The 27,986-nt window shown below is 42.8% G+C and overlaps 2 protein-coding genes across 3 annotated transcripts; one reads left to right on the top strand and one right to left on the bottom strand.

The window, feature by feature from the left end:
- Window positions 1–18,801, bottom strand: LOC118235804 (insulin receptor substrate 1-B-like). Its single transcript, XM_035433630.1, has 3 exons — window positions 17,246–18,801; window positions 9,183–12,497; window positions 1–2,624 (listed from the first exon to the last, which is right to left on the bottom strand). Exons 1-3 carry the CDS (start codon window positions 17,592–17,594, stop codon window positions 2,611–2,613), a joined length of 3,678 nt encoding a protein of 1,225 aa, XP_035289521.1. The 5' UTR covers window positions 17,595–18,801; the 3' UTR covers window positions 1–2,610.
- Window positions 18,802–19,225: 424 nt separating this feature from the next.
- si:ch211-284e13.5 (uncharacterized protein LOC793850 homolog) lies at window positions 19,226–26,640 on the top strand. Of its 2 annotated transcripts, XM_035433632.1 has the most exons (4): window positions 19,226–20,896; window positions 21,070–21,432; window positions 21,938–22,547; window positions 22,578–26,640. In XM_035433632.1, the coding sequence occupies exons 1-3, from the start codon at window positions 20,299–20,301 to the stop codon at window positions 22,519–22,521; spliced, it is 1,545 nt and encodes a 514-aa protein (XP_035289523.1). In that variant the 5' UTR covers window positions 19,226–20,298; the 3' UTR covers window positions 22,522–22,547; window positions 22,578–26,640. The 2 variants fall into 2 exon arrangements, with proteins under 2 accessions (XP_035289523.1, XP_035289522.1); XM_035433631.1 differs by having other exon boundaries at window positions 21,938–26,640.
- Window positions 26,641–27,986: the final 1,346 nt, after the last annotated feature.

Here is a 27,986-nt window from a genome sequence, read left to right as displayed (position 1 = left end):
CTTGGCACTGTTGTTTTTATTTAAAAAACTGCATTGTTTATCATCGGTATGCTTACTAGTACACTTTGAAAAAGACAGACACTTCTTGTTGTTTTGTTTTGTTTTTTCTTCAAGCAACAAAGTGACACTGTCTACACCACAGGCAAGGACCCTTATGATCTTATGATTTTCCATTTTGAACAATTGGCATGAACAGAAACAACACATTAGCCATTTCTTTTAACCCTACACCCTCCCCTCCCTTGAATTCTACTCCCTAATGCACAGAACAATATAGCAATCTATAAAGAGCATAAATGACCACCCTTCTCCTTTAGTTAATGTCATAACACATCACCATTATTATAAAAATTATTATTGTAATAACTATTATTATTACTATTAATAATAATTTTATTATCCTTATTTTGCCTTTTGTATGGTAACTTCTGTTTAGATTATTAAGTCTACACTTGTTCCAAATTATTATTATTATTATTATGCCTTTTGTATGGTAACTTCTGTTAAGGTGATTAAGTCTACACGTGTTCCAAATCATTATTATTATTATTATTATTATTATGCCTTTTGTATGGTAACTTCTGTTAAGGTGATTAAGTCTACACTTGTTCCAAAATTGTTGACAAGGGTACTTTAAGACAATGTTTTCGTGTATAATCTTTGTCTCCACATCACTTAGTTATGCCGTTTAGCCAGCAAACTACAGTCGTGACACAAAACTGCACTTCACCAAACTCAAAAATAAAGCATCTTTTTTGACACGCAATTCACCTGCTTCTAGAATGCAAAATCTTTGTACAGTTGCTGCGTATCTTTTGTTTGTCAATTAACTCTTAAGGCAATAAAGATAGATCAACATAACAGACCAAATAGATACACAGACAGGTGGAAACAGACAAAGATGTTTCACAATTTCTTTCCATTGATCAAATCAGAACAAAGTGAAGGGTAGTGCTGGTCAGACAGGAATCTAATAGATCCAGGCTTTGGAAGGGCAGCCCTATAATCCACACAAAATCTCCCAATGGCTGAAACCATCCAATCAGTTTGGTGCAGGAAATGGGGTAAAACAGTAGATTTGATAGTTTGATTCCTGCAGTTGTCTTAGCTGGGAGAAATATAAAGTTAATATCTTTATTTAGTTACGGAAAGCCCTAAACCACAGGGACTTCATACCTGTATCATAAAATAGTAGCTTATGAAATGTACTTTGTGCATGCATGTGTGTGTGTTGTCGATATGTGTACAGCCTGTATTTTGGCACTGATTTCCAGCAAAGGAATGTTAAGATATTTCTGTGCCTTAGGAAAAAGTCCCAGTTTATAATGCAGTTCTTTTGTATTGTCTCAACTCAGATCTGGGGATCAACAAAACTGTACAACCACCTGATGAAATGAATGCTGGGAAAAAATATATACATCTGCACTGAGATTCTTTAGCAAAACTAGTAAAACAGAGTTCAACACACATACAAGCACACACACACAGAAATCAGTGAATTATCTATCCCAAAAAATCTGATGCCAGCTAAACAGCATTTCACATTTGTGTGAGTGTGTGTGGTGTGTGTGCGGCTTCACTGAAGACAGGGGAACACAGGCAGACACTTGCATGGTTTTAGCTGATGAATCACAAGGGATGCATAAAGCAAGTATAGATCTTCAGGCATAGAGAGAGGGAGATTGTTCCAGCATGTATGTGTGCGTGTGTTTGTGTGTGTGTGTGTGCACATGTTTGTGTGAGTACATGCAAGCGTGCCTTTGTTCTTGTCCTTGGAACCTATCAATATACACAGTGTATGTGCACCATGTATATGTTTGTGATGTGTGTTTGGTTGTGTGTGTGTACATGCAAGTATAAGTGCGTTTTTGTCCTTTGCCTTTCAATGTGTATAGCATGCATAGTGTGTCTTTGTGGCCCTTCGTGAGTATATGTAAACATGAGTATGCTTTCAACCTTTGAGCCTACATGTATCTTTGTCCTGTGTGTGTGTGTGTTTGTGAAAGAGAGGGCGACAGAGACAGAGAGAAAGAGAAAGAGAGAGATTGTAAATGCAAGCTTAAGTGGCAGGTGAGGTCATAACAACGGGTGAGCCATACACATCAGGGCAATTATGGCATGTGGCAAAGCAAAAAGCAACATGAAGCTACTCTTTAAATGTTCACAAACACAGTAAGGCCAGCTGAATGTCATTATTATTACTATTAACATAATAATTTTCAATACTCCTTAATGTAGTTTCATGTTTTTTTTTCATTTCCTCTGACCATTTCATGATTTTCTTTGTTAAAATGGCTACAATCAAAAAATATGAGGCACTTTTTTAAAGTTATATGTAGCTATATGTATATTTGATCATTTTAAATATTTAATTTCTCAATTTGACTATATCATATTATATTACAAATTTTACAATTATATTTCTTGAAGTTCCCTTGCAAGTTGCAAGAAAAAAAATGTCACTGGCTCCTGGTTGGCAGTGAGTCTTAATAATCTGTTCTGATTGGCTGCAGGCCTCAATAGGAGAGAGTCTTTTGGCACATATTCTTTCAGTGGCTGAGGGAAAGAATAAAACTTTGAAAGTGCTTCAAAGACGTGTCCAGTTGCGTATCAGGTGCCACACTCTGCAAAGACAAGAGACACAATGAATTAACATGAGATAAGGGTAAACAATAAGAGATGCTTTATGTGCAAATATTGCAATTTCAGCATTGGACATTAACAGTGAGTGTCTGTCATTTACACACAGAAGTGATAATTCCACCTTTCATAAAGAAAACAAATGAGAACTTTGGAAAAGATTCAGCAACATTCACATTCTTGTCTCTCAGGCTCTCCATCTTTTTAATAGCTATCGGACGTGAAGTTACACCCCAGAGTACAAACACATGGACAGAGTCAATCAATCTTTCATTTCCTGCTCTATCTCTGCACTTGTGGACAGATCAATTTAATGGTGCCCAGAGGATCACTGTATGTTTGTCTCATTCACAGTGTCTTTGTGTAAAACCAAACAAAATCTTCTGTTCCATAGACTCAGTCCTACAATAGCATGTTTTTCTTTCCCTTCAGTCTTGCCGTATTGCTGTGTCAATACAAATGCACAAAAACGTGTGCGTTCAGAAATTTAAGGAATTATGTGCATACAATACTGAATACAGGTGAATGTATTCACACACACACACACACACACACACACACACACACACACACGCACGCACCCACACGCACACGCACACACACACTTTAAACACAACACACTTGTTAAGTGGCTTTCACACTCACAATGAACCCTGGGCACTGATAATTGAGATAGATACACAAAGAGCAAATAGCCAAGGTGAATGAGAGAGAAAGGGGGAGAAAGATATTATGTATACATACACATATACTTAAATGTATTTATGGCTGCACTTTGTGTTGTTAATATTCTTGCTCGGATCTTCTTATTTTTTAACGAGGTGTGCAATGTACATGATGTGGAAATTATGGTTATTACTCTACGATTTTAGGATTTTACTCTGTGCCAAGGGTTCCTATGTGCATTACAGTTACAGAATGCTCTCTTTGCACCTTCCCATTTTTGTTTATTTATCGAGGAAAGAAACACACATTTTAATTTTCACACATAATGTAGCAAATTTTCCCATGCTCATTAAATTGTCAAAGAAATGAATCCATTGCAGCTCATCCTGTGCGATGGTTAAGGTATAATCACAACAAATTTGATGGGAGCAATGTGTCTGTGATTGGTTGTGGTGTTTAGTGTCTTATAGCAAAGAATGAGCCAAGTTGAATTTGTCTTTAGATAGAGAACAATTAGAAAACAATCTATTTTGCCAACAGAAAGGAGGCACTGAGGAAAAACCAAAACATTTAAAAAGGGAACTTTGCCTTAAAGTCAATTTTGATGGTATACTGATCTGAACTGATGCCAAGTACAACATGCCAATCATCTAAATATTCATCTCCCATCCCAGAAAAATCTGCCTGAGTGGTGCATTTCCTGTCACTAGGGCAGCCACACTTATTATAAACGTTGTAGGGATACGTCACTGATTCACAGACGTTTAGATTCAGAACACAGCAAGTAAAGTGCCTAGACAACCGCAATTTACCAAAATGATTCTAAATACAAACAGTAGAGGGATCAATAAAGTACATTAACATCGACTTACGGTTTAACATAAGCCGCAGCTGAAAACTGACCAGAAATTTGTAAAGGACACCAACTGCCCAATTTTCTGCCTATAATCTATGATAGAGAAACCGAGGCTTACATATCAACAGATAAATCAATCAGGTAATCATAAATAGAGCTCTTTTTTAGGGGCATCGCTCTCTTTGCAGCTTTCCCATTTCCTTTTGTAATATCAGTGTGGTAATTAAGGTCAGGGTTGTTTTCAGGAACACTGTGTGAGGGACGCAGCAGAGCCAGGCTCGCTATAGCACTGCGAGACACAAATGAAAAACGGCCATTCATGCCACTGCTACAGGAAAGATAGAAGCAGTGCCTTTCTTTCCTCTGAACCTCCAGAGAGCAAAAACCAAAAAAAGTAAGAAGAATAATGCAATATCCCTTCTCCGTATCCTTCTCATTCCAACTCACAGGCTCAATCCAAGCACCGCACACTCAAATTTCCATCTTTCCTAGAAGCAGGTTTCTGCCACAATGAGCGTTGTGTTGTTTTTACAGTTCGCCATTATCTTTATTGCTTTTTTTTGCCCAGAGAATAAGTGCCCCATTTTCTTTCCCAACTCCATCCCTCACATCACTAGCTTCTGCCGCTCATTTGAGTGTGATGCTTCGAGCTCAGGTTCCAGAACAACTGTCAGAACAGCAAAAATGTTCAGATGCAGACTGCGGACCCATCTCTACAGACTGCACCTCTGCCTCTCCACTCTGACCCTCTCTAGCTCTTTTTTTTCCTCTCCTCAACCCCCAATTAGTATATCTTCTTTTTCTGTTTCTTTATTTGTATATAGTATTTTAATGCTCATTAGGATATTTCAGTTCTTGTTTGCATATTTCAGTATTAGCTACATTTCAAATATTTGTTAATCACTGCTTGAATTCAATCTTGCTCCAACTGAAATTACACTTGAATCCTGCATTGCTTTTAAACACAGTTATTTACACACTGCAAAGGATTTTTGTCAAACAAAAATATCAAATAAAGGCTGAGTTTGGACTGCGAGGAGGTTGGTTTTTCCCGGGTTGCATTTTTAACTTTTGTTTCCTTTGCGCCCTGACAACACTCATCTCTGATCAGAGCCCAGCAGGGGAGCACTCTCTGTGACAGACAGAGGAACAAATGTGAGCAGGAGGGAACAAGGGATTCTGAGGACAACCCAGGTGGCTCGTCAGCCCCAGAATCCTGCCAGAGGTTCCTGTCAGAGCATCTTAGATTAGATACCTTGGATCCAAAGAGGCTCTTGCTTCATAAACAACGGTTAAACCACAAAAGTGCCAAAGTCAAAGTCACTGAAACTATCGACTGTTTCGCTACTTGCTTCACCTACAAAATGTGCTCAATGTACCAAAAAAAACCCAAAAAGCATTAACCTGACCTGGGCTATATGCTAATTTACCATACTTTTGGGCTCAACATGCTTCTCTCTTTTTCCTGTTCCATCCCGATTTGGAAAGGTGCACATAAGCATGCACTCTCCTCCAGAGCATGTGATGCAAAGCAGTGCATTTCAGCACACCACAGTTCACTAGTAGGGCTCACACATTCATAAGGAAGACGCTTCATGTCCGAACAACAGGTGGCTGAATCAACCAGTGGTGACAAGGCACCATCGTCCCTGCTGACTGAAACCCCCCCCAAGGCGACGCTACAGCCAATCGTGCGTCCGGATACAGTCGGCACTGGCAGAGTATGAATTCAATGCCAGACCATAGGCCCCATCCATGCCCTACCAACAGTGCCTTACCCAGCTTGGGGTCATTGTTATAAAAGGGTTGGGATGCTGTATGAACCGCATTCGCCAGCCAGATGTTCCTATGTGCATCGCTACATCGATGCCACTGCACTTTCATGGTGCGTAGCTGATGCCAGAGAACTCCACAAGTGTTCCGTCTGCACAGGGCTCGGCACGGGGCTCTTCCTCCCCTTCCCGCGGCACTTCACCTCCTCTTCAGCGTCTGCAGGATGTGTTAATGACTTTGGAGGGCTTTCCATCTCCCTCCTTTCCCTACTACCCACCCCTCCTTCATTTTAGTATGAGTCAGTGTTTTTTACGAACACTTATTCATCAAAGTTAATTTCTCCATCTGTTAAGTCGCTCCTGAAGGGAGCACCGTGTGACTGATGTTAATTAGACGGCAAACCTGCCTCACCTGTATCCTCAGATCGAGGGTCATCGCGGATAAGAAGCGGCAACCTTCAGCCGTCTCCAGTAGCTTTTCCACAGAAGAAACAGCTCTTTCCATCAATATTCCATGAAGCAGCCCGACCCCATGGGACTGGCCTTAGAGCCACACGTGGCTTTTCCTTTGCTTACAGGGAGGCAAACTAGTGCATTACAGCTGGATACTGAATGTTCTGATGTTAAGGAAACAACAGTGTACAACTAAAATTAACATCATGTGCGGCTCCAATTCATGAGCAGAAACACTGCATCAAGGTAGGCTACCACAGTTGGCTATAGTCCTGCTGAAAAATCCCTTGAATCAATGAGTTTCACTGATATAGGTTGCAGGCTGCGTACTACTTTTGCACTTTTTAAGCAAGCTACCTTACCTCAGCTGCTATCGGAACAAATGCAGTGTAACATGTGAATATGGGAACCAGCTAATTTATTACAACAGCAAACATATACACAGATGCACACACACACGTACATGCACACATGCACAGCACACCATGTTTAAGAGAAGGAAGTCATACTGATAATAGAGAAAACAGAAATTAAAGGTAGAATGGTGAAGATGGTATATGACTGATAGATGAGGAAATTAATCAATGCAATACCGAGAGATGAATGGAAGGAGTGATAAAGGCAGAGAAAGAGATTGGATGTTAGCATGAACTTTGAACTTCTCCGGCAGCACTTCTGTGACTCAACAAGTACCTTAACAGGAAAGTTTCAGTGATGTTAAAAAAGAAATGAAAAAGTGACAGGAAGAGAAGCAGAAAGAGACTGGGAGAAAAAAAACAACAGCTTCATTAGCATCACTAAGGAAACAGAGCAGACCAGGTGCTCTTTGACAAAAGAAAAAGTCCAAAAATACCCCTCTCCCATATGCTTTCCCCTCTGTATAATTACCCATTGGTTTTTGTTTCAACCATTCTCTGTCTAACCACTTCATTTAGAGATCAGTTCATTATAGGTAACAGAGTTGATTCACATCATGTTGCTAAGACAGAAATCATAAATTACTTTTATCAATGACAAATCAACAGTGAACTGGAGTTGCTAATTGGCTCATTAGCATAGGAAATACAGTAGAACCTCAGTGATATGGTCACAAACGGACTGATCAATTGAACTATGTGGAAAAACTGGAAGTAGCATATATACTGTATATCCCTAATATAAATATCCAGCACTAATTGACACAAAAAAGCCTACACAGTTAATTCAGCTCTAACAGAGTACATATGAGTCCAATAGGGATCATTTGTACCTGGTAAGAGTTGATTTAACAGTGAACATTTCACAGACTAATGTCCCCAACATAAGCAATATAATCTACAACATGCAATATGATGTACATATTCCAAAGCTCAAGTACAATACTATTTACTTATTAATACTATATACTTATTTTATTGTTTTTTTTTTCCCCCCACTTTGTCTTCACTGTTACACAGAGAGCAACTGATTAATATATATATATATATATATATATATATATATATATATATATATAATACCTTACATGCATAAAAACATATTTGGCCAATAAAGTCTGATTCTTATTCTGATTAATTTGTGAATACTACTTTTTCTTGCTTCGAGAGATGAGATTTATTAAGGCTCCGGAGCTTTATTTTGTGATTTTACTTATCTAATCCTTCCAAATCCAGAGGCACATGGGGCTTTGTTCTATAACTACTCACGCACGCACGCACGCACGCACACACGCACACACACAGTGTGGTCTGGCTGCTAATGTCCAAGTGGAGCTACAGTCTGATACAGATCCTTTACAATGGAGGTCATCATTTCTCAGACCCAGAGAAGGGAGTTGGGTGGGGTTGTGGGGGAGGGGGTGGGGAATTAAGGCCGTTTAAAAAGCAGTTTAAAAGCCTCCCCTTTTACATTCCCATGAGTGAGAGACTGTAGTATAACTGCTTTGCATAGAGAAGGGTGTGCAACTTATGCTCTGGATCGGTCTCTTGGTTTCCGGAGCTGCACACCGTCAGCTGTCATAATTCAATTTGACTGACAAGCCAGGTCATGTTTTATGCCTCCACCCTCCCTCCCCAATTTGGAAAGCCCAATTGTGTTCATCAGCACTAATTGCTGCAACCTCTGCTATGGATTTGAGAGAACAGAGACAAGCATGTGTTCTCTTCAGAAACATGTCAGACGTCGTTCTTTTAAATCATACCACAGTCTACAAGTCGGGCTTACACAGATACGCATCAACAGGCAGACCATGGGCGCCTGATCAATCAGCAGGGGTTGCTAGTGCAATTAAACGCAGTCATATCGGCCAACCGTAATACTCCTTTTCCTGGATCATGCTAGTGCCAATTATGAGTTGCCTTGTCGGACTGGTGCTGGTAGGGTCCAAATTTGAAACCAGACCATGAGGCCCATCCATGCACTAGAACATTTATTATTAACCTTTATTTACACAGGGTAAGTTGACTTAGTACATATGCTCTTTTACAGCAATGCCCTGTCAATGCCATGTCGCCATTAACTTAACTTAATATTAGGATGAGTCATGCCATAATTCCCTGGGAATCTGAGTTATCTGATTAAGAAAAAGGCATCTACGAAGGAACAGTGTAGTGCTATAATTATGTATGTACATTATTTAGTAAATATTTATGTTTTCATTTAATTTACCGTGAAGTATACTTATGTGACATTAACAACAGTCTGTCTACGTTCCATATGTAGATGGCCACATAATATTATATCTGGACTAAATATTGACTAAGCATTAGGTCTAAATAAATGTTTCCCATATGTCTTTCCCATCCCAGAAACCTTACCTGGTCCATCCTTGTTACTGTTCTGATTTGTCCGCAGCTCCTCGGACTTGAGGAAATCGATGCTGGCATAGGTGTTCAGATTTGCCCCAACGCTGCATCCTCCCACAGAACCCCCTCCCAGGGTTCCACTAGACCCCCCTCCAAGTAAAGAGGAGAAGAGATGGGGTGGGGGAGGGTGGTGGATGCCAGCAGGGCCTTCCAAAGTAGAACGGCGGCCCTCCTTGCTGGCAAGGTCTAGGTCGATGTAATTCAGGCCTTGCTCCACAGACAAAGCCTGGGCAGCGGGCAGTCCGCTCCCCCAGGTGGATGCCCCCACCTCAAACCTGAGCTGGTGTGCCACACCCTGCGTGTTGTGCTCAGGGAAGAGGGACATGGAGGAGGAGGAGGAGGAGGAGAGGGGTAAAGGAGAGGAAGTTAGGAAAGATTCGGAGCAGTGGCGCCGCCGTCCTTGGGGGTCTGCCCTGATCACCCTGGGGCCAGTCCGGTCAGGACTGGCTCCTGCCTTCCCCAGCGGGAAGTCCAGGCCTAGCTCCATGGCAGAGGGACGCAGGGTGGGACTGCTACAGCGAGAGGAGGCCGAGTCCAAACTGAAGGCCATCTCAGTGTAGTCTCCGGCAAGTGAATTGGGTGCTGCGGCAACAGGGGTGGTCCCTCCAGGCTTCCTCCGTGGAGTGTCTCCCGGCTCCGCCTCCCGAGGGGTGTGGTGGGACTCCTCCCGGGTCTTGAGGGCGACAGCAGGTGGGGTGGAGAGGGACCCAAAGGAGGGGAAGGTGACAGGGGTCAGGGAGAGGTGGGAGGATGATGGCGAGGAAGAGGGAGAGGGCGAGAGCGAGGGAGGGTGGCCGAAGTCCATGTTGATGTATTCGGTGGAGCAGGCGGCACTGCCAGAGGGGGCCAGGGGTGCAGAAAGGCTCCGGGGGAGGGTCTGAAAGCTGCTCAGGCAGGATTCGGCTCGATGAGAGGGCCCCAGGGTTCCACGTGGCAATGACAGTATGGGGCCCATGAGCCCCCTATGCCCAGCTCCTCCGCTATTCCCCCCAGTAGGTCCCCCAAAACGAATGCTGACATACTCCCCAGGGTTCTGGGGGATGGAGGAAAGGGAGTTCTCCCGCACCCTCGGGAGGGTGCTGGCTTTGGACATGTCCTCGAAGATGCTTGCAGGGTGACCCCTCCTCTGCTGCTTCTGGCCCTGCTGGTTCTGCATCTTCCCCCCTGGACCGTGCCTTTGCTGGGATGTTCTCTCTGTGGAAGAGCAGCAGGCTTCCCCAGGCCTGAACCCCACACCCACTCTTACCCCGTGTGCCCTCGGTGTCAGTTTGTCCTCAAGGCTCTCGCTGCTGGCCGAGCTGGAGGAGTAAGAGGAGGAGGAGGCAGAGAGGCGCCGTCCTTTCGAGGACCCGGGGGAGGAGTCTTGCCTGCCGGGGAACCCCATTCCACCCCTGCCTCCCACCCCAACCCCAGCTACACCGCCCCTGCAGCTGTTACTGCCATTGAGCCCTGCCCTTTTGCCCCGTCCCAGGCTGTCCTCAACCCTTGCAGACAGGGTGTGCTTATAAGATCTGGGTAAAGAAAAGTAGGAGGGGGGAGTTTTGGTAAGACCCTGCGGGGGGTGTCCTTCAGAGTTAGGTGGTGGCGAGCTGTTGGCGGAGCGGGCTCCGATGGGTGACATGTTCATATAGTCATTACCATTATCCCTCTTTCCTCCTATAGCACCACCTCTGCCTCCCCATACTGCCACCTGCTGGTCTGGGGAGCAACTGCTGCTGGGTGACATCAACATATACCCCTCAGAGCTGAGAGAGCGCATTGGCTGGGGGGGCGAGACGCTGCTGCTAGGAGTCATGGCCATGTAGTCATCCAGTTTGGGGCTGGAGTCCGAGACCGCAACAGAGAGAGAGAGGGAGATGGAGACAGAGGGGGATTTAACCCCTGGCAACATTGACATATAGCCGTTATCTCCAGCCACTCCTCCTTCTCCTCCGCCCCCTCCTTTCCTGCCTTCAGCCCTGGGGGAGGTGAAGGACTCCCTGCTGGCACTCCGGCACATGACGGTGTAGTCTTCATCCTCCTCAGCCTCCTCCTCTTCTTCCCTCCTCCTGTGAGGGTGGAGCCGCCCCAGGGCCATAGGGGGAAGGGAAGCCCTCTTGCTGAGTAGCCGGCGTTCAGCTTCACACTCTCGAGTAGAGGAGCGGCGGAGCACCCTGCGGGCATAGCCGCGTGTGTTTCCCCCCGAAGCTCTGCCCCCTCCATGCTGCTGGTGGCCCATGGTGATGTAGTTGGAGGCCCTGCCCCCTAAGGCATGGCACCCCAGGCCTCTGGAGGCAGAGCCCCCAGGGAGATCTGGGCTGGAACCATACTCATCTGAGGAGCCATAGTCGCTGGGAGAGCCAGAGACAGAGACCCTCTGAGGGGCGCGGCTGAAAGGGGCTACGGCCATGCCCCCTACTAATCCACCCCCAAAACCAAACCCCCCACACTCTGATCCATGCCCCGAGCTAGAGGACAGGCTGGGGGCAGGGGATGGGACGGGGTTGGGGGTGTAGCGTACCAAGCTGAGTGGGATTTTGGCAGGGGTGGGGGCGCGGGTCGTCTTGGGCATGGGGGTTGGGGTTGGGGTGGTGGAGCAGGAGGACCCGTTAAGGCTGGGGCTAGAAACGGGTCCTACTGCTCCTCCTGCCGCGACCCTGCCCTCATCCACCCCCCTACCCCCAATGCTGGAGGTGCGCGACCTGGAGAACCCATGGCGAGGTGTTGGGGAGGTGTTGCCGCTGTTGCCCCCTGTTGGCCCGGGGGTGTCAGTGCGAGGCCTTCGGGAGAAGCCGATCTGGCTGGGTGGTGGATTCGGGTGATGCCGTCGAGATGGGACGCTGATAGGGTTGGAGGCAGTGGTACCCCCGCCAATGGCTGCCGCTGACTGAGACCCCTTGCTACGCTGCCGAAACTCCTCGCTGAGAGCCTTCATGGCCTCCAGCAGAGTCTCGTGCATGTGCTGCGCCACCACCGAGTCCTCCACCTGCATCCAGAACTCTCCGGGCCCTGTCACAGCCGAGCGGCCCACCTCCACAAAGAAGAAGTTCTCGGAGTGGCCGCAGCGGCGCACGTTCATCAGCTGCAGCACCACGGCTGGCACATCCGAGTTCAGCTTGATAAAGTTAACCGTCTTGTCCGTCAGGCACAGCCTGTAGATGCCCACCAGGTTTCTGGCTTGCCCCAGCCCCTTGGGCCACACTTTTACCTGCCACACCTCTTTAAATGCAGGGCCTGGGAAGGGAGTCCCGACCTCTCCACCACTTCCGCTGTCATCGGGCGTCTTACCTGTGGAAAGGAGAAGTTATTTATTTAGATCTACAGACTTTTTCTATTTCTTTTTTAACAAATTTTTCTTTCTTCTCCCAATGTGGAATTCCCATTTATATTCCTATGCTTTATGACTGCAATCTCTGCTATCAATTTAGACTGTGGTTGCCTGATTGACCAACAGGGGTTGCTGATGTGTCATGAGACACGGTCATCCCTGCCGACCGATCCCACTCTCCCTAGGCAACTTTACAGCTAATGAAGTGTCACCTGATGGGGCTGCTGGCAATATTTGAAACTGGCATGGTCGAGATTCCATGTCGACCATGGGGCAGACATATACAGAAACGTACGCTAAAATATTAAATTATCATAAAAATGGATTACAAAAATATACATATACATTGTAAAACAGGATGAATTAGGTAAGAAAAAAATGAAAAAAATTTGCAATTTACATTTTCTAAACAAAAGAAGCTGTCATGATTGTGCATCATTAGATGATTGAAACATTTTCCTTTTAAATAAAGAGTAAACAACTGAACAAATAAATATTTTTAAAATCTCTTAGACTAAGATATGTGATTTCTGTGATTTACAATGACAAACAGGCCTATTTGGATAGTAAACTATTAATTGGCTTCAGCCTGGAGTGCCGAATAATTCATTTAACAACAATACAATAAAACAATTTGCCAATTATATCACGCTTGTATTTAGGCCTATTCAAGTTCTTCAAGTTTTGACAGAGTAAAAACAGCCTATTCATAACAGACAAAAATAACAATAGGACTATGGTAGCCAGCCACCAATTTATTAAGGCTATGTCCTTGAATTAGCAGCAATACTTCTTGGCAAAGGAGTGAGCAGCTGCAACTTGAAATTGAGCTTTTGAGACTAAATAAGTTGAACATTTTAAAACATAATAGCCATTATTTAGCTCTAGTCTACTTTATTTATATATTTATTTGTTTGTTTATTTTATGCAGCCATAATGTCTGGAAGGCGTTTTAATTTCCAAGATCATGTTTTGCTGGCCACAGTTCATTGCCATCTAACGCAAACTGACACGGATTCATTTGAAACTACTGCTTTGCCACACAGTTCGTGCAAATGCAAAAATTATGTATTTCGTAACGAGACTTTGCATTAATATACACATTTGACGTACTTTGGTAGAAAGTAGATTTTAATATAACTGTGCATAACAAGGTCTGTGGATGCTCGTGAGTAACCATGTCACTGCATTTTGAAAGCGATGATGCTGTTGATTTTTCAAATATAAATTTTTGGCCCTTTCAGCCTGGGTAAGTGGAAAAATAGCTTTACTTCATTTTTGGCTAAACTGCCCATCAAATGACCAGTGCAAGCAGACATAGTCAGGTACATGGAACTACCTTTTTGATGGGCTCTTCTTGATGTAATGAGTTAAGAAGCAGTGTCTATTGTTGTTCCTCTAAAAACACAAAGGATTGCAAGGAACTAACAAAAAATGGCCACTCAGCAAAAACACCAAAAAAAAAAAAATAGGACAAAGAAAAGCAAAAAGAGTTCTGAAAGGTACCCTGGAGGATACCCACTAGGAACTGAAACTCAACTAAGACAAAAATACAGAAAAACACAACACAGGGAGATCATCAAAACTAGGAAAATTTGACTTGGAAGAAGAGAGGCACTTTTGCCAGAGGCAAAATCTCTAAATGTTGCATTTTGTAATAGTATGCTGCTTGTTTGATGCATGTTATCCGACTATTGGTTGCCTTTTGTCTGTCTCTATTGTCTGTTGTCATTCTGTTTGTCCTTATTTTACTTTACATTGTCTCTTCTATTTAACCCCTTTATTAACTCCACCCCCACCTCCCTACTCACGCCTCCTCAAGAGCTCTACTGACTCTTGCCAGACCATCATAGTAAATATGATTTTGATCTTAATTGACCTGCCTGGTAAAATAAATAAATAAAGCCCAAATCCAGCCAGTCTCACACAAACTTATCCAACAGCCTTACCCATCTGGATTTTCTGTCCTCGCTCTAACCCCCATATAACAAATTCACATCGACTCAGTAGACTGGCACTACCATATATCCCATTTATCAAAACATTATCTCTCCTTTCAAACAAGCAATCCTTCATTTTTTTATTGCTTTCCCCCTTTTTGTCCCCAATTCGGAATACCCAATAGTATACATGTTCGTTTCTCCAATCTCAGCTATTGGTTTGGGAGAGCACAGACAAGCATGTGCTCTCCTCCAAATTGTGTGATGTCAGCTGCAGCTTCTTATCACACTGCAGTTGACAAGTCGGGCTCGTTCAGGCATGAGTTCAAGGAAGACACTTCACATGCAACTCATCAGGTAGACTCGCAGGCCAATCGACCAGCGAGGGACGCTGCTGCATCATGGGATGCGGTCATCTTTGCCAACTGAAACCACCCAGCCCTAGGCCAATCTACAAGTGGACTTGTGCATTGTCCTGATAGCCAATGGTGATAGTAACAGTAGCAGTGTCCCAATTCAAAATCCAGAATGTGCGCCCTTAACAGGATGAGCTACCTAGCAGCCTCCTTGCCCATCAATTGATTCTAAGCCATTATAAGCTGATATCAATATGACCCAAATATTATAGTGTATCCTTACATATAATCGTTAATTATAAAAACCGCTGCCCCTTGCAACACTTGCATACCTTGGCTGGTTTGTGTGAGCTCAAACGCACTACCCACGCACTACCCAATAACACCTTGTCTTCCTTATTTTCTTCTCACAAATTAACAACATTCCATTACTGTACGTGGGCACCACTTGCCATTATCTGATTACAAGTACTTCACTCTACACTCCACCACTCTCCTTGTGTAGCCATCACATTGCATAAGGAGCAGGCTCACAATTTCTACACCCCAATATAAATTCCTTCCTCTGTCTGAGATTACTCAGGATTGGACTGAAAATGGAAAATAAAATTCGGTATTAAGCTTTCAATTCCTCCTGGGGAAACAGTTTCACCCCTGAACAACCACAGCTTTGGGGACAATAGTCTAGTCTCGTCTTTCACACAGGCATTGACATCACAATGGAGGGGCATTCAGAAATGCTGGCGTAATTACTGAAAACGCTCACACTAATGTAAAATAACTAAACAAGAAGGAAGTACTAATGGACACATTTAATATATTGTAGAAAAACAGAGAGGAGCGCATCTTTTGGAAGTGAGTAAGATGTATTAAGTGTTGTTTTTAAAATTTGGTAATTGCCTATATCTATCATTTACATTGTGGCTGAGCATGCATGGTTTGCCCAACTTAAAAGGTGCGCGTTGGGTTCCCCATTTCGACATTTTTTGAGAACAATTTTGTGACACTTTATTTAAACCCCCTATGCTAGCTGAATACAATAGAAAAGCAGCCACTGTCAGTTATTCAATGATGTAGAGATGACCTGTGTGCATGAGTTTAGCTGAAATTAAAAATTAAGACCCTGAATTTTTTTTTTTTTTTTTTTTTTTTGCGCTGACAACATATTTCCAAACATTTCTCTTACTGAAATTGCTTTAACATCACATATATTGATGGTCAGACTTTAAATTGGGCTAAACAATGTACAGCGTGAACAAGCATGCACATGCACATGCACATGCACACACACACACACACACACACACACACTCTCTCTCAATGCCCATCTGCCTATCTGTAAAACTCAGATTTGCCCTATAAGTAGACCAAGAAGGCACAATTTAAAAATAAATATTTGAGCTTGAGCAAGCTCCATATTGACAGATACAACATACTTTGTCGTACTTATCACTTTCTCTAACCTTCCACCCTGTTTTGGGGTATCAACATTAGATAATATTTAGTCCCAACAGGGTGCCCGCTGTGGAGCCATTATGTTACTTCATGTATTAGTACTGTTAACATGATGAAATTTTATGTAACGTAAACACACATTATTTTAAAAATAACTATATGAAAAATATGATGAACGCCTCTTTGCTTTGGTAAAGGAAAATGAAAAGAAACAGATAGAAAGAAAAAAATCTAACTGCTCAAGTGACAGCATTTTTGACACGCGTAGGCTACCCTCTGTCTTTTCCTCACACTGCAGGATAGGCAGACCTTTCGCAAAGCGCAGACTATAAGCAAACATCGGTAGCCTATAAGATTTTTTCCCAAGTCCATTAGCAGAAGAGAGAGGGGTATTTTAAGTCAGCAAGAAGTCTACTGTAGAGCTATAGGGTAAGAGAAAAACATTTTAACTTGTACATGTTTACAGTCGAAATGTACACAACGTGTAGCCTACCAATGTACAGAAGAAGAAACACTCGCATCCGTGTTTCACGTTTACTGAAGGCAATAATGACACTCCATTTACTACAGTGTTATAAAAAACACGGAACTGGACGGAAAAACGTGCAGACATAATTGGCTGTTTGGAAAGAGAGAGACAGAGAGATACAATGTCTTGTATTGTGTCAGCGAATATGGCTCTGCTACTGCGCGTGCAGCAGTGTTTACGTTGCAAGCAAACACAGCATCCCTTTTAACGCATGCATGCATCCCTTCCACAAACATGCCAAAAACGAGAACACGTAACGCATACCATATTGTCTGACCCTTACAAGGAATGGCACATGCAAAATGAAGGTACTGACTATCATACAGTTTTCAAGCACGAAAAAACATGGATTGTGTAGCCTATAGATCACTGCGGGCATGCTAGATTTTTGGAGACCGAAAAGGGGAACACTCGGTTTGGTGGCTTACTTTTAAATTGAAGGTCCAACATGGCCTGGTACCATTCGCTCTGGACCTCTTCGCTATCTGCAGCAATTGCAAAGCTCTCCCCGCGTGTGTACAGCACTATCATATGCTTGTTCTTAGAATCCGCCCGCTTGTTGATGTTAAAACACGTCTCCAGATTGAGGGCTTTTTTCGGGACGGGCGCCTTGCTGCGGAATTTCTTCTCGGTCTCGTAGTATTCGAGCCGGGCTGGGCCCCGTTCCGAGGCCGCGCGCAGAACGAAGTACCGCCGATGCATAGATTTCTGTTTGCGGAGGTAACCGCTTTTGCAAACATCCTCGTAGCATTGCAGCTCCGCTGCCTGGTTCTCCATTGCTTGGCTGAATTCTTGTTTTTCTTAAGGTTCTGTCCTCAATTCAATACGTTCTACTGCTAATATGTATTGTTTTTCATCCTTGGATCATCGCTTTTTAAATAGGTGTATTTAAGGGAGTGACAGAATTGTTAAATGTGAGTATTTTCCGAATTAATTAATTGTATTATGCTCTTTTGCGGTTGTGTTTTTCTCCGCTAGCTTCCGTCTGCGCTCACACACTGACAGGCGTGCACATGCGGCGAGCGACGTCTGCGCTAAACTGCCTAGCTACTGCAATTTAGCTAGTTGCTTGAGTAGGGTACTTTAATCCCGTTCACGGTACAGTCTCACTCTCCGATTCCTGACCTTACCTGTCTGTCAACGCATGTCCATATGCGATTTGGAAGAGAGAATAGCGCATTAAGACGGTACGCACATGGAATTTCAGGTGCAGTTTAGTCATTAGTTGATCCTGAGTCACGCACATGACATTCACAGAAGTTGTTACGAGACAAACAGGGGGTAGCTGTTTTTCAATATATTTTGTCGTTTTTAGCGTAACTGATACATGCAGTAGGCTACAAACTGCATGTTTTCACATATGAAAGGTAACGATAAAGTAAAATGTTCTGTGCGCCATTACAAAAAGTCTTGTTCTTTAAAAGAAAACTGTTTACGATGCAAACACCGTTAGGCTACATTAAAACAGGCATTTCTTACATTGAAAAATGTCCACGACATAATGTTAAACGTCGTTATTCTAAAATAGTAGTTTATCACTTAATAGGCGGTATTTTACCATAATGTATCAGGCAGGACTATATGTGGCATATTAATAAACGCAACGTAGGTGTGTGTTTGTGTGCGTATGTTGGTCTGGTATTTTAGTGTGTGAATTGTGTGATTTCATTTCGACAGGTAGACTGCATTATTTATTTCACTTTACACTACCCAGTGGCTTGAACAGCACACGTGTGACCTCTGTCGGTTATTTTGTATTCCAACACGTTGCGCCGTCAGCCTGCGTTATCACATGGAATCAGTGCTTGTGATACTAACACAGAAATAAACATGGACACTTTTGTGAGTGGCATTCATGGACTCTAAAAAAGCCAAATTATGAACGTTAACGAGTTAACGTGCAGGTGCGTTTTTTTAGACTGGGCATTGGTGTGCTGGACATTGGATGCCAGGTAGGCCTAAAATGTGACCCAATGTCAGTCCACTTTTCCTTGTAGAAGCTCCATCTCAGGTGAAGCTCCACTCTTGGTTTTCATATTGTGGGCCGGTCTTGGAAATAAAGCCATGTGTAGTTCATTTGGGTTAGAGTACTTCTGAAGTCTGACTTCTGTATCATTGTGTTTCTTGTTGGAATAATTACTTTTCCACTAGTAGACTAAAACACAATTTTGTTTTTATGTTGTATTCAATGCCACTTTTGGTTGATAATTCGTAGTGTAGGACGGAGTGTAGCACAGTGGGTAAGGAACTGGGCTTGTAACCGAAAGGTCGCATGTTCGATTCCCGGGTAAGGACACTGCCGTTGTACCCTTGAGCAAGGTACTTAACCTGCATTGCTTCAGTATATATCCAGCTGTATAAATGGATACAATGTAAAATGCTATGGGAAAAAGTTGTGTAAGTCGCTCTGGATAAGAGCGTCTGCTAAATGCCTGTAATGTAATGTAAATGAAGAGAAACCATGGGTCAAAATGGGTCAAAGTTTAAAAATACTGTAAATAGCAACAACATCATCATCATCAACAAGAACAGTTACAGTAGTTATCAGGGAGAGGGGAAAACATAAAACGTGATAATTTCACAATTTTGCATTCAGCTATTTAGATTTTTCCACGAGACTACAATCTACAGTCTACTAGAATGAATTGTCTGTATTTACAAAACATTGAAGCGGACAATCTTTGTATTTACTCACCATCTTTGTTAAAGGTAACGTCCACCTGAAATTTGGTGATCAACTGTGAACGATCCCGGAGTTTTGAAATACCAAATACGAATAAATAAACATAACGTCAGAATAATAGCTATATACAATCACAGTTTTAACTATTATTGGTTTAAGACTTTGATAGAGGTTACTGTTTGTCAAACGGCGCTTCGCTGATGTCAGGTTAAAATTTAAATAGCACGGAGCGAAAATTGAAAGGGGATCAAACTAATCGGCCCACGTTGTTGGAAAATGATCTAACGTCAGCTAAAGCTACAAAAAATCCTGCTGTGCTATTTTTTGCAATATTCCGTATAGCTTACTCGCCCGCTTGGTACATGTTTTTGTTATGGCAACGCGTCTTTAGTCGGAAAAGGGAACTTGAAACGAAAACTTTTTGAAGACAAGAGGGAGTACCTTTTGTTTCCGTATAACTTAGCTAGCTAGCGCGCATAGCTACTGGTCAGCAAGCTCTCTTTCAAGCAATAGCGAACTGTAGCCTATGTACACTTTTGTTGCTGGTTAGCTAGCTGACGCTAGCCAATTAATTCAAAATTACGAACTTCACTTTAGGAGCCTGCTAATACCTGGATATACATTGCAGATTGCACAGCCAACTTAGTTACTGCTAAATTAGCCAGGATTTCTCAGTTAGTTATCCCATCTCAAGCATATAACATTGGCATACAAGGTTCGTTAGTCTATACCACCAAATGAAATTAGTTATTAAGAGCAGTTTCGGGGAAAAAGAAACGTAAAATAAAAAACTTGGCAATGTCAACGAATGGCAGCCCAGCTAATTCATCTTTAGTTTCGGAGCTGTCGTTTTCATTTCAGGATGAACTAACTGCGACCATACACAATGCATTTGGAGTGGCTGTGGAAATGGCTGTGCTCGAGATCACCAAACTGGTAGGCCAAGCGTTGGGGGATGTGCGTGATCAAATGCATGAAACATTACGGGAGAATAAGTCACTCAAGCAGCGTTTACAAGCAGCTGAGTTGGAAGTTTGCACCCTGCGTGATCGCGTCAGTGACGAAAGCAACGCGCAGCTGGCTGCGGCATGCAAGTTTAGCTCTGTTGATGGAGTTCAACAGGTTCATCTACCACCGTTACCCCATATCGACAGCCTACAAAGCCAGCCTATCACTGGAAAACAAAAACAGCAAAGGAATATCGAATCAAAACAGCCAATTGATGCATTATTGAATGTGGATGAAAGGTATGAGTTTTTGACTGCAGCTGAGGAAGTCGATGGACACCATAAAAAATCGTTTTGCGAAATCCGTGAGGATGGACGTGTCTGTTCCCATGACCTGAACTCAAATATAGGGGGCGAGTCAAAATCAAATGAACCTCAAGAATCGACAGGTTTGTTTTGCACGTAATGTTTATCCAATATGCCTAAGTATGCTACATTCTGCATTTTTTGTTGTAAATAATAATGCAGATGTTAAGCTTACATTTCAAATATGTGTCCAATACATTTCAAGTCTTGTGATCCCAACAATATGCACAATTGGTTTATCATTATTTTTGTGCAGGTACAGATGGAAACCATCACAATTTGTTCACGGCTGGCCAGATGGGTGGAGTGCAGTTTAATCGCACACAGTCACAAACAGCTCCAGGACTGGACAACGCCCAGACTTTTGTTGAAGGACAGAGTGTACCTGATGCCGTCTGTCCTAAATCTGAGGTAGAACAGCCCCTGGAGGTGAAAAAGGAGTCACCGGATCTCACTTGTGCCTCTGGCTCTGGGCCCTTTGGTGGGGGGGCGGAAGACATTGGTCCAGATAGCCTCTCTCTGGCTCAGTCCAGACTTTTGGAAGACTGGAGGCCTGAACCTCTGCAGCTGCAGAACTGCAGCACAGACTCCCTCATTCCCTGCACCAGCCACTCTCTGTGTAAGTTTAAATAGTTATTATTTTCTGTAATATTAGATTATTTGAAGTGTCCTGTACACTGTATTGCCTGGCAAGATGAATCTATTTCTGTAAGGACAATGAAGTAAATTGAAATGAGATAAAGAGAAACAGACAGAGACATAGAGAGGAAGACTGAGAGCATGCTGGGAAGTACTTGTAGTCCGGTAACTGGTAAGTGGTGGCTACCTGTAGTAATGAAATGGAGTAGCAGCAGGAGGGTGAAATGAGGAGACTGCCACTGAAATATGTCAAACACACTCCTAAATGTATCTTTGCCTCTAGCCGTGAATCTGCTCTAGCCTCCTCAGTGTAATTGTTAATCTCTTGGTTATTTATTGCATGTCCCATGCCAGTCATTGTTAGTTTCCTCGATGTCTGTAGTTTTGTCAAAATGGGATTATATTTATTGAGTAATGGATTTGTTGGGAAGTTGATGACAATTTTTTTTGACTGTTCTTCCCCCAATTCATGCGTGCCTTCACAGCTGACTCAACGATCTTCAATCCAGAGATACCGGACGTCCTCTCACCAGCAGCCAGCGGCATGCCTCTGCCATTCTCCAAGCCATACCAGCCTGGAGAACCCGCACGGATCTCAGTCGCAGGTCAGCCGTTCTCCAGCCAGATGAGTGACGGGGATGCCAAGATGGCTGCCTCCAGTAGGAACCACCACGTCTGCAGGGTGTGTGGCCAGGCTTTCCATCTGGCTGGGGAGCTGCGGAAACACCGCGCCCAGCACCACAACCATGCCCCCGCCACCGCTGCCCCCAAAAACCCTAAGCGGCAGGTCTTTCCACCAGGCCGCAGCCCCTACCACTGCTCCTTGTGCGGCCGTGACTTCAACCGCATGGAGCACCTGAAGATCCACCAGCGCATCCACACCGGGGAGCGGCCGTACGCCTGCTCCGTCTGCAATGCCCGATTCCGCCACTCGTGGGCGCTTACCAGGCACTTCCGCATCCACACGGGCGAGAAGCCCTATGTCTGCAACCAGTGCGGAAAGACCTTCCGGAACTGTGGGGGGCTCCGCTTCCATCAGAGGTCCCACTCCATTGGAGGGGTTCCCTGACCTAGCTGGAATTGGAATGGGGTGGGGTGGGCTCTGGGAGTGGACTACAAATTATAGAGGTAGAACAAAATAGTGCTGAAAGAGTTGTGATGTCACCTTACTCATCATAGAAAACAGAGAGGAGAATGAAGAGACTGAAATGAGAAAAAAGGCAGAGATGGTTTGTCCAGTTAGTTGTAGTGCGAAATGCAAATGGGTCTTGATGAGTGCAGACTCAGTGAGGTCTGCACATAAGTGCTTGGTGAAAATGTTTTACTGTTATCTGATATAGGAGAAAACCAGTGCATACAGCCATTTAGAAAATAAGCCAGAATAATTGGTTGGAACAAAAACCTGGATACAAAGCAGCTCAACAGGACTGGCGTTGTGTAGACCTGGCCCAAGCCTTCTGGAAAACCAAGTTGTCTTCTTGTCTAAACATTTTTTGCATTGTCCGTGGTATACATTTTACATTTATATTCACTGTCTCAGTTGGTCTTTTAAGCTGGACTGAGTGACTTGGAGGAAAACTCCAGGCTAAACACTTTTGCATTGTAGGAATTGCAATTTGCATATTGGCAATGTAAAATGCAACCCTGGTTCTATTTTCCTTTTTTTTTTCCTGTAGACATTGTGAATTCAACCAGTAGGCTAATAACAGGTAAGAATGTCCAACCCAGATCTAATATGAATAAGCACATTATTATTAATTATTAAACTTTATTTATGCAGGGAAGGTTGACATAACTTAGCATAACATAATCTAACATAGTGACGAGAACAGGCCATTCAGCCAAATAATGCTCGCCATTTTGACTGAGCACACACGTTCTCCACAACGCCCTGTGAATGCCCCCAAGTAGCCTAGCCTGCATGCCTTTGGATTGTTGGCGCATGCTTAGCGTTGTGTCCAATAAGGGGTAGATTCATCCAAATGACACCTGAACCGTAACCGGATAGTTGCAGGCAGTGCAGGGATGCCGTCTGTAGTGACATCGGAAGAAGCCTGACAGGTTCGCAACTGTAAAATTGGAAGTAGCGATAATGAAAAATATATTACACATATCAGATAATAAACCCTGAAATTAATTTCACATCGCTGCTACATGTTTACTAATGATGTTTTTTAGCCTGGAGTTTTCCTTTAAAGTTCTGGGACAGGTGAATAAAAAATACTTCAAATATATACTTTCTTTTTGGAATAGTAGGTGAAAGTTCCTCAGATTAAGATTAAGTTCCTCAAAGTCTCTAGTGAAACTTTTAGAAAGTAATTTTTGTTCCGTAACTTTCATTCTGTTGTTGTATGTTTACAACATTGGGTTTTCCTCAATCAGGCCCAACTTCTCTTAGTTACCTGTCCAAATGTATCCTTGTTTTCTCCCCACCACACAAGGCAAATGCGAACTGGCCTTGACTGAGCAAATTACTACAGCTATACTCTGTAACTATGTGGGTTCAACAATTATGCATTTCCCAGTTGGAATAGCACCACCAAATTACACGTTTTTAAACATTTAGCAGCTTATGGTTTTACATACAGTCCATTTGTATAGTGGGATATTTACTGAAGCTATTCAGGTAAACAGGATTTTTCCTGGCTCCAGATTTACTACATATTGTTAGTAAAGTATAATACTTTTTATTGTTTTTCGAGTGTCAATGTTTTACTGCTTTGGGAAAAGTCGCCAGTTGGAATTCACGTATACATATTTGGCTATTGGCTAAGCGACTGTTTGATTCTTTGGGACGTCGACGGCAGGGCAGTTATACTTCTTAACAGGTCAGAATTTTGTGGAGGTGACACAAAATTCGATAGTAGCGGCCGCCTCAGAATTCACTATGCAGGAGAAACCCTGGGTTAAGTATTTTGCATTGAGGTGCAATGACAGTGCCCCCTGGGAATTGAACCAAAATTCTCTTTCAAGGGGCCAAGCCCAGTTCACTAACCATTACCCCATACTGCAACCAGCTACTGCACATCACTGTTGCCCTAGCATGTGTGTACTTGACATCTCCAGTTGGATTGAGGTTTCCTCCCATTTAGCATTTTATCTGTGATTATTTTGCTGCATTTCCTGATTGTGTCTGTGCAGATTTTGTCTGGGAGTTGTCTGTCTGGTTTACTAGTAAGCTTGATGGAGCCAATGGGAGATAAATACACAATCAGTTGTGGTTTTTAAGGGGAAGAGGTTTTAATAGGCTTGTAGGACTTCATTGTATAATTGGGGAGCTGTTTGGAAAGTAAGGGAACAAAACGACACTGGGCATAGATCTGCATATTACAAGGGATCAACACAAGGATTTGTGACAGTTTCATTGAGTGTGGCTGAAAATAACCCTTTCACACTCTCCGAACTTTCTTAAAGCCGTTGTGAATATCTGAAGAACTCAACCTATACCACAGTCCGAAATATTACAGGTTCTGATTACCTAAGAACTACTTTTATTTATAATAGGGAATTAATGCTGAACTGGAAAAATGTCTGATCGTTGTATTTTCTAGAACCACCTTCAAAACTGTGCCTGAGTTCAGCTCCAAGCTTGGGGCTGAAGTCCAATGAAGGTTTAGTGTTTGCAGGATAAAGGTCACTGAACCTTCAACTCCCCCCCCCCCCCCCCCCCCCCCCCCATGTTTTATTTTTATTTTTATTGTACATTTTTCAACTTGTAGATACATGGGAGCATTCAATATGTTTTATATAGCCACTTTCATTACAATGGTCTGTAAGGTCTTGATTTCTGAAAATCTTTGTTAATAAAAACCAGTTCATGTTGGCTCTGCTGGCTTAAAATTTCATGCTGAAATCTCACCATGAGTAACTTATTTGTAGCTTGGGGTGGCCAAAGCTCCACAATGAAAGATGGCAAAATTATTGATCAATACTGATCAACATGGTGGAATTAGGAACAATGGGTTTAAGTTGGGGGGGGGGGGGGGGGGGGTTATCCTGTAAGTTTACAAGTTTACTTCTGTTAAGTAAAGTGAAAGTGCATTTTAAGTACACTACCTGGATTTATACATTTTATACATTTTGAATAACTAACTATACATCTTTATCTTGCTGCATAATTATGGTAAATGCAAGAAAAAAGTGATTGCATAGGGTCTGCAATACCTGTCTCTAGGTTACTCTGAAATCTAAGTTGGCAATATTTACTTTGCCTGCATCCACCAACCACAAATAATACTAACCATGAAATTATCGATTTCTTTATTTTTTGCAAATTGGCAGGCCAAGGTACACTTCTACTGTTGATGACTGAAGAGTTCTCACTATAATGAAGAAAAAACCCCAAAAACCTGTCTAAAAGATCAGAAACGCTCTTCAGGAGGCAGGCGTGGGTGTGTCAGTAACTACTGTCTGCTGAAGACTTCACAGACAGAACTACAGAGAGTACACTGCAAGATGCAAACCACTAAACTAAAAACAGGATGATCAGGTTACAGTTTGCCAAGAAGTACCTAATAGAGCCTGTAGAGTTCTGGAAAAAAAAGGTGTGTGGACTTGTATCAGAGTGATGGCAAGAGCAAAGTGTGGAGGCCAAAAATAACTGCCCAAGATCCGTAGCAACCCCCCTATTCTGTGAAATACGGTGGGGGTGTTATGGTTTTGGCATGTATGGCTGCCACAATTAATAGTGCAATTGTCTTCATTGATGATGTAACTGCTCATAGCTGCAACAGAATTCTGAAAAGCACAGAAGCATCTTATCTTCAACCAAATGCCTACAAACCGATTGGATGGTGCTTCATCCTACAATTAGACAATGATCCCAGTCATACTGCTAAAGCAACAAAGAAGTTCAAAGCCAAAAACTGGAACATTTTTGATCCAATCTGAATCAAACTGTATGTGCATTCATTATGTTGAAGAGCTTAAGACAACTAGCCCCCGAAACAAGTAGAAGCTGAAGATGGCTGCAGTACAGTCCTGGCAAAGCATCACCAGAAAACATAATCAGCACCTGGTGATGTACTGTATATGGGACACAGACTTCAAGCAGTCATTGAGTACTAATTAATGATTGATATGTCCCAAACATTATGGTGCCCTAGAATGGAATGCATTTTATCTATATACAATGCTGTAATTTCTACTTTGGTGAAGCCTTAATAAAAGCAGAGAGTGTGCATTTTAACCAGAAGTCAGTTGTTTCATTACAAATCTAAAATTGTGGAGTACAAAGCCAAATCAAGAAGGAATGTCTTTGTCCCAAACATTATGGAACTCACTGTATTATCTGTATCTAATGTTTTGCCACTGTAAGGGCATGGTTGTCACCTGCACAGAAAGACAAGCGCAGACATGTTTGGGTTTCCACTTCAGAATCAGAACCAGGAACCCTTGCCCCCTAACTGTGACTGTGAAATTACCGCACAAAAGCATCGATTGACCCATTTTTGTTCTGTAACCCAGCTGTACATATTGTAAAATGTTAGGCAGCAGCCTATTATGTGTTTTTCTTATCAGCAGTATTACAGTTTCCCTGCCATGTTCTCCTATATTACATAGGTAAGGTGAACATGTATTATCTACACAAACATAAAGCACAGGAGATGGCTTAAACCAACAGACATTTCCCAGTCTTTCAAGTGTAACAGGCTCAATTTCAGAAAGGCACATCAGATAAACTTGTTCACTCGTTTGCATCAGATCACCATTCACTCAAGTACGATTTTTCCTTGTTTTCCAATTGACATTCAAAGCAAATGATTTATTTGATGGAATGATCCAAGACACTTTTAATTAAACATCAACTGAGCCATCATCGCATACAATGGGACATATTTGTTACACATTTGTAATCGCATACTTGATCTGAATTCCACACGCATTTTTAAATAAAATCAGTTATTTATCAATAATGAATGTGTTGGGGAAATGGTCCCCACGACCCTGCTCAAGATAAGTGGGTATAGATAACGGATGAATAGATGGATGGATGGATGGATGGATGGGGAAATGGTCCAACAAAGATCATTTCAGGACTTTTGTAAACACATTTCATTACTGCTGAAGAATAACAGTACAGGGCAAGACATTAAGCCACTTCCTCTTGGCAGTCATGAATATCATACACAATTTTATACTTTTTAAATGTTATTCTTATAACAGTGTCACTTGTTCGGCTCCAATCCAGCTCCTAAACCCTCCCCCCTAGAGCACAGATACTCAAATCTGGCCCTCGAGGCCATTAGTGCTGCTGGTTTTCTTTTCTACCAGTTAGTTAATTGATTGATTAATACCACTGGTCAGCCAGGGATGCAATTAATCTGGTGTGCCTGATTTTAATCAGTCTTGATTAGAGGGGATACATGAAAACCAGGATTACTACTGGCCTTGAGGCCCAGATCTGAGTATCCTTACCCTACAGCCTATTATTTATATTTCCACCTTCACATGTGCCACCACCATATTTGAAGATGTCCTGAGAGGTTGTGCTTTGGGGTTAGTTACAGTGATACACTTGCGAGTGATAAACTT

Source organism: Anguilla anguilla, chromosome 9 (genome assembly GCF_013347855.1).
Source record: "Anguilla anguilla isolate fAngAng1 chromosome 9, fAngAng1.pri, whole genome shotgun sequence".
NCBI classification, from domain to species: Eukaryota; Metazoa; Chordata; class Actinopteri; order Anguilliformes; family Anguillidae; genus Anguilla; species Anguilla anguilla.
The sequence above is the reverse complement of the archived record's forward strand: the minus strand, read 5'-3'. Positions and strand labels throughout refer to the sequence as shown.

Bases quoted from the DNA above. Each gene is read 5' to 3' on its own strand.
- LOC118235804 (XM_035433630.1), bottom strand. From the start codon at position 17,594: ATGGAGAACCAGGCAGCGGAGCTGCAATGCTACGAGGATGTTTGCAAA. The intron at 12,498-17,245 runs GTAAGCCACCAA...TCCTTTCCACAG, and splicing joins GTTGGACCTTCAATTTAAAA to GTAAGACGCCCGATGACAGC.
- si:ch211-284e13.5 (XM_035433632.1), top strand. From the start codon at position 20,299: ATGTCAACGAATGGCAGCCCAGCTAATTCATCTTTAGTTTCGGAGCTG. The intron at 20,897-21,069 runs GTTTGTTTTGCA...ATTTTTGTGCAG, and splicing joins TGAACCTCAAGAATCGACAG to GTACAGATGGAAACCATCAC. The intron at 21,433-21,937 runs GTAAGTTTAAAT...GTGCCTTCACAG, and splicing joins CTGCACCAGCCACTCTCTGT to CTGACTCAACGATCTTCAAT.